Raw genomic sequence first — 6710 nt, 5'->3', positions numbered from 1 at the left:
GTCTGTTTCTCTTAGTGCTGCAACAAAGGCAGCTGTTTTTTCTCAGTCTCTTTGTTTTCTCTCCTTGGCCGCCTCCTCCTCGTGGCTATAAAATACTGAGGAGGCAATCCTTACTAACATCTCAAATCAACTATCTGGGGCAAAAGCCATTTTTTGTAGCTTTTTTCTACTATTTGGGGTTGACTGAGTAATAAACTTATCTTTAAGAATAGTTTGTCCGTCTACTGACCTGGGATCCAGGGAAGTATGCTCTATCAATGCCTCTTGTCTAAGAAAGCAGAGGGGTGTTCTCTTCAGCCTCCCAGTGCATTGGGACCACACAACCACTTAGTGTCCTCTCTCCAACTGTCAACACAGGTGCCAGGAACATGTGGATGAAGTCCTCGACCCGCTAGTCAGTCTCAGCACCATCAGGTGCAAAGTGTCCCAGGCAGGTAACCTAGACGCATACCTTCTCCATGTAGGTGGTTCTTCAAAATCTGAATATTGGGCACCCATGTAATCCATGAAGTCTTGGTGCAGACCTCTCCAGAGCTCCACTCGCTCCTCCACCATAGCTTGTACAGTTAGGGGAAGAATGGCCTCCAGGGGGTCTCCCTAGGTATTGGAGAAATCATTTAGACAGCCATTCCAATTACCTGGCCTGGAAGAGAGGAGAAGCTTAACTCTGGCAATGACAGAAGGAGGAAAGCTGTGTGCAATTGATGAGGCCATAGGGAGCCCTTGTGGTGAGTGGGAGGGGAGGAGGGGGGAGCCAAGTCCCAAGAGGCATGGGAGGAGCAGCTTTGGGGAATGACTTTGATTTGAGGTGTAGTGAGTTTGATCCACCTGTGGAACCCCGAGAGGCATTCCAGGTGGCACCAGGGTGGAGTAGGAAGGACAGAGACAGTCACACAGGCAGACAGTGGGAGCCAGGCCTGGGCATTAGATGGGACCCCCTCACCCCAACGCAGAAAGCTGCAGAGCACTTAGAGCAGCAGGCACCCTCACCTCCTGAGCAAGCGAACAAGGATGATGTGGCTGGGGAGAAAGAGTTTGAGGGGTGTCCTGTCCATGTCCCCTGTCCCACCCTACATTTAATGTTCTATTTCCCATCTGAGAGCTGGAAAATCCAGTATTGGTTTAAACTGTCTATAAAATGAAAGACACAGACTCCCAAAATAACGTGCATGGGCTTTACAACATCTCTCTGCCTGAAGACACTTTGCCAACCATTCAGCCGTGTCCCAGATGCTCACTGCCGCTGGGAGTGTGATATCCAAAGTGAGGGTCCACTGCAGATGCCCGTGGGCTTGCACTGGTGTCTCAGGGGTTTAACAGAATGGTTTCCCCTCAACATTTACAGTGAAAGCAATTTGTACAAATCCATTTTCCTGTGGATCACCAGAATAATGTTCTTTTTTTGTCCCCAGGATCAATAAAATCACTCAAGAATGTAGCAAACTTTTATCATTTCGGTAGACATAATAACATTTGCAACTGAATGGTTAATGTTGTTTCAGATAAATAAATGATGCCCCTGTCCTAAGGACATCCAGACTGAACATCCAGAAGACATAAAAATCATTTGATTTAGGTTTTTCTATGTGTGTAATATTGATTGTGATCAATTAGTTGTAAACACCACTGCTCTTGGACCAGCCACATGTGTAATATTGAGAAGGGTTTCTTTCTTTTTCATCTTTGATTTTGGTGTGTGTGTATGTGTGTGTGTGTGTGTGTGTGTGTGTGTGTGTGTGTGTGTGTGTAGTTTGTGTTTTTTTGTTGTTTTTTGTCTGTTTGGTTGGTTGCTTGGTTTTTTGAGACAGGGTCTTCCTGCTCACACTGGACTCACACTCACAGTCCTCCCACTTTCGCCTCAGAGTACTGGGGTGACACGTGTGCACCACCATGCCCAGTAAGAAGTGCACAGTCGAGGTTTACTTTATCACACAGTATTTTGGCAGGGTTCTTTCAAGAACCCAGTTACACATGCTCTGAGCCTCACCCATGGGGCCTACACCGCATGCTGAATCACTGCCTTTTAGTCTCTTCCTGCCTTCAATTCCTGCAGCTTCACAGTCTGGGGGTCTAATGTCTGTGCCTCTGTCTGCCAAGCTGAGAACAACCTGATCTTCTGTGGGGGCTTCCTGAGGCCCAGGTATGCAGGGTTCCCCTAAAGCCTCCCACAGGCTTGGGGTTAACTTGATACACCTGCGGGAGGATGCTAGCTTCTCCCTCTCACTGCAGGTGACGAGAGGAAGGGAGATGGTGTCCAAGATGCTAAATTCAGTTCAGCGGCTCAGAATCTTTAAATGAGGTTGATCCTCCCTCTCTTCTAGAGAAGGGGCAAGTGGAGCACTCCTTACCTCCAGATGTGGACCCCAAAAATGTCAGGCCCCAGGATGTGCAGGCACAGCACACCTGCTTCATGATGCCTGGAAGGAAGGAGTTGCACATTTTAACCCGCAGTCCCCTGCTAGCTTATCTGCCTCTTATTGTGTATTTTTGTTTTGTTTTGTTTTGTTTTTGTTCCAGGAATCGAACTCAGGACCTTGTACTTGCCAGGCAGGCACTTGTGCCGCTGAGCTATATCCCCAGCCTTGTATTGTTTTTTTTGGCAGCAACCTGAGTGCATCAGACCAAATTATCTGCCGTGGCATTAATTTCAAACATTCTGTCCTCTTGTCTCAAAAGTACGCTCATACATCTCAAACTGCAATGCCCCGGTTTTTGATGCAGAAAACACCGTCATTGTATAAATGAGTTGTCGGTAAACACAATATTCATTGCTTAATAATTGGGGAAGGATGTGAGAATGAATTTGCAATGATTTAGCACTTTTCATTATGGAAATGCCACATAAATATTTAAGTCTAATGTTTATTTTATTCTAATTTTTTGTTAATCACATTTGCTTAGTTAATATGGGCATACTTATGCCAAGCTTTTATTACTGCCATAGATTTTGTGAATGATGGCAATTTCATGTGCTATTTTATTTGAAATTAGGTTGATTGTAAAGCCTTATACAGAATTGCCTGTTAATTTTAGGAATTAGTAGTTACGTTGTTGTATGAGCAGATCTCCTCAAAGCACACACCCACACCTGCCTACACACACACACACACACACACACACACCATATTCATGCAAATGCACATGCACATGTTTCAATGAGACAGTATACTGGCATGTTGTCTCCAGCCTTCTAAGGGAAGAGATTTTTCTTTAAAATCTCATTCATACTTTTTTAAGGCAGAACATCCTTCTAAAATTGAGGAAGAAGCCTGGTGTGGTAGCACACACCTATAAGTCTAGCATTCAGAAGGCTGAGGCAAGAGGATCGCCACAAGTTCAAGGCCAACCTGGGCTACGTAGTGAGACTCTGTCACCAAAAAGAAAAAAAAAATAAAATTGAGGAAGAAAGAAAAATAACCCAAAATAAAAACAAAGAGGAAGGGGAAAAGCACAGAGGTGATATAAACTAATTCTATAAATATTTATTAGTTGACCCTAAAATTTTGATAGCCTGTAAAGTAGCTTTGGGGAAAATCTCTCTTATTCTTATTTTCACATTTACCAAATCCCATGTTTGTTAAAAACAGCCATGCTTGAGTCCTCAGGGACATGTAGAAGTCCCCTAGGCCTGATATGCCTTCCTGCCCTAGATTCATGGGTGTCACCTGTAGGAATTTGCTTTTCAGTTAAACATTTCCTATCCCACAGTCTAAATCTATTCTTTTCATCCATTTTGCTGTAAGACAGTAGAAAACTGGGATATTAAGCAAAGAGGAAAAGGAAAATCTAAAAGGTGATGCAGTGGATACCAAAGACAGACTTTACCTACATTGCTATTCTCTTCAGAGTTGGCCCTACATCTGGGTCCTGTGTTGGAATCTTCATTGGTCAGCACTTAACTGGATATGGTGGACACACCCATAATCCCAGCACTCAGGAGACTGAGTCAGGAGGATTATCATGAGTTCAAGACCAGCCTGAACTACATAGTGAGACCCTGGGTCTCTCTCTCTCTCTCTCTCTCTCTCACACACACACACACACACACACACACAACCACTCATTTCCGCTGACAGTGTCTTAAATAGGAAATTTTATTTCACTCTCACACAAAAGAAGTTTAGAAAAGGCATCCACAACTTCTTAGTCAGATGTCTGCTCCAATTTCAGCAGGCACATCCTCAGTTCATGAGTAGGAAGGGTAAGACTTCCCAGAAGCGCCAGACAGCACAACCGCTTGCCTTCCATTGGCCAAAGTTCAGTCACATGACCACATTTACCGGCAAGGGAGGATGGGAAATGTGGGCTTTGTTATAGGCTCAGCAGTCAGACAGTATACTAAGGAAGAAGAGGAAGATTCACTGTTAGGAAACAATGAGCCCTTGCCACAAGATCCTATATGATGGCTTGCTAAATATTGTATTTATCTGTAACTGGAGTCCATTTCAGATTTCTGGATTTCTTTCCAGTGAGACATAAAAATCACAAATGAGTAAATGTGGTCAAACTCCAAGGCCAATTCTAAAGAAAAATAGTTCAAACCTAGCTCTGTGATTGTCTGTTAACAGTCCCCTGTAATTTCAGCGGAAATCCTAGAATTGGCTGGGAATGCCGCAAGGGACAACAAGAAGGCACGGATAGCCCCGAGACACATCCTGCTGGCCGTTGCCAATGACGAGGAGCTCAACCAGGTATGTCTGAAGCATAGAGATGGCATAGGGTGGGTCCACCAAGCACGCTTCTGAAAGTGGGCCCTCTGGCCGCAAAGCATTCCTGCCGCAATTCCCAAACTCTCTCTCTCTCTCTCTCTCTCCTCCACTTCCTCTCCCTCCCTCCCTTCCTCCTTCTCTCTCTCTCTTTCTTTCTCTCTCTCATTTAGACCAGATCAGAGAAGAACAAATTTTGCCCCATCATTCAGGGTCATATCAAGTGGCTCTGAACAGACCTCCCACTGTGCGTTCTAGGTCTGCCAGATCTTCCTTTCCTTGTTAGAGACAAGTTCTGGGCAAGCAGCTCCCTTCAATTTCTTCACCCAGACCGTGCTGATGATTTACTTTGGCCACAGCAGGAGAACCCTTACTTATATATTAGAACTGACCCTTTCTAGTGTGGAAACTGACTCCAAAGTCAAGTGGGTACCTACTCGCCCCAGGACAGTGTAAGAGTTTTTATTGATATTTATTTTCTAATCCCATTCTTTTCAAATGATAATGAAGAATTAGTTTTTACTGCCAATCCGTCATAGACTGATTTCAAAAAAAGCAAAAACAAATAGATTACTCGTAAAGTAAAAAACAAAGACATACAAACTATAAGCCACAGATTTTTTTTGTCGTTGCTATTATCAGATTCAGTAGCTGCAAAATAACGCTGTGAATTTGCTATAAGTTTCTAGGGTCTTTTGCGAGATTTCTGTGCTTCTCACCTCCTAGGTGGGAAACTTACACTTCGGGGTTGAGCTGAGGTCTCAGCACTGGAGTGCTGCAGTTCTGGATAGTCAGCATATAGTAGTGTAGCAGTACATGTCAGTAACTAATAAATAAACCTATCTATCAGGAAGTGCATGGTTAAACAGTGTTTTCCTGACAGGCCACATGTTTGAGAATATGCAGACCACTGGTATGTCATGAACCTGAAAGGGTCTAGTCTCTGTGTTGACCTATGAGCCCAGTTTTGTCCAGCTGTATTCTCCCCATGTGAAGCCCTTTATCCTATTGTCATCTGAAATTCCAGCGCCCTAGGCAGCCGCCCCGGCTTCAACTTCTATGACCCTTTCACTTTGTTTTGTTTTGTTTTGTTTTGCTTTGCTTTCTGCCTAAGATCATGGGATCCTTGACACCTACAGAGAAGTGCTCTACAAGCATTGAAAGCCAATGAACTTGTATATTGTACAATTTCTTTAAGACAGCAAAGACCAGATTTAAACCTCATTTTGCCAATAGTTAGAATTTTACTAAATCCCAGTCCAATGAGCTCTTTGCTGCTGTGTGATGCTTTCTCTTCTCTCCTCAGCTGCTAAAAGGAGTGACCATCGCCAGCGGAGGTGTCCTGCCCAGAATTCACCCTGAACTGCTGGCCAAAAAGCGAGGGACCAAAGGCAAGTCAGAAACAATCCTCTCCCCACCCCCAGAGAAAAGAGGAAGGAAGGCCACATCAGGCAAGAAGGGGGGCAAGAAAGCCAAGACTGCCAAACCACGGGCATCCAAAAAGGTGAGCCAGGCTGTATCTGTGGGTCTCTGCTGGGGTCTGACTGCTGTGTCCCCCAGCCCCCAATGGATGGGATAAGGAAGTGAGGCTTTGGGGAGGTGATGAGATCACAGCAGCGGAGCCCTCATACTGGAGATCGGTGCCCATATGAAAGAAACCCAAAGGAGCTTGGTCCCCATTTTCACCATGTGAGCTGCAGTGAGAAGGCATCATGAGGAAGCAGGCCTCGCCGGACATGGGATCTGCTGGAGCCTTGATCTTGAACATCCCAGCCTCCAGAAATAGGAGGAATACTTGTCTCCTGTCTGTAAAAGACCGGGGCTGTGGTGAATCATTAAGCCTGAAGAGACTAAGAAACCCAGAGAATGAGAGGAAATTTGAAGGTTGAAATGATGAAGGTGCTCTTCAAGTGCATCACTGAGAGAATAAAAACTCTGCAGCTTGGTGCTGGGGGAAAGTGCCGAGAATGTGTATGTAGAATAATGCCGGGCGTGGTGGTGGAC

At 44.9% G+C, this 6710-nt stretch overlaps 1 protein-coding gene across 1 annotated transcript in view; it reads left to right on the top strand.

Moving 5' to 3' along the window:
- Nucleotides 1-6710, top strand: part of LOC102017503 (core histone macro-H2A.2) — a 59728-nt gene that overhangs the window by 27380 nt on the left and 25638 nt on the right. The window contains exons 3-4 of the mRNA XM_005390070.2: nucleotides 4585-4691; nucleotides 6013-6210. Coding sequence (XP_005390127.1) covers nucleotides 4585-4691; nucleotides 6013-6210 — 305 coding nt within the window. The remainder of the gene's footprint in view (nucleotides 1-4584; nucleotides 4692-6012; nucleotides 6211-6710) is intronic.

The sequence above is a fragment of the Chinchilla lanigera genome, unplaced genomic scaffold (assembly GCF_000276665.1).
Source record: "Chinchilla lanigera isolate Chin_1 unplaced genomic scaffold, ChiLan1.0 scaffold00036, whole genome shotgun sequence".
NCBI lineage: Eukaryota > Metazoa > Chordata > Mammalia > Rodentia > Chinchillidae > Chinchilla > Chinchilla lanigera.
The sequence above is the reverse complement of the archived record's forward strand: the minus strand, read 5'-3'. Positions and strand labels throughout refer to the sequence as shown.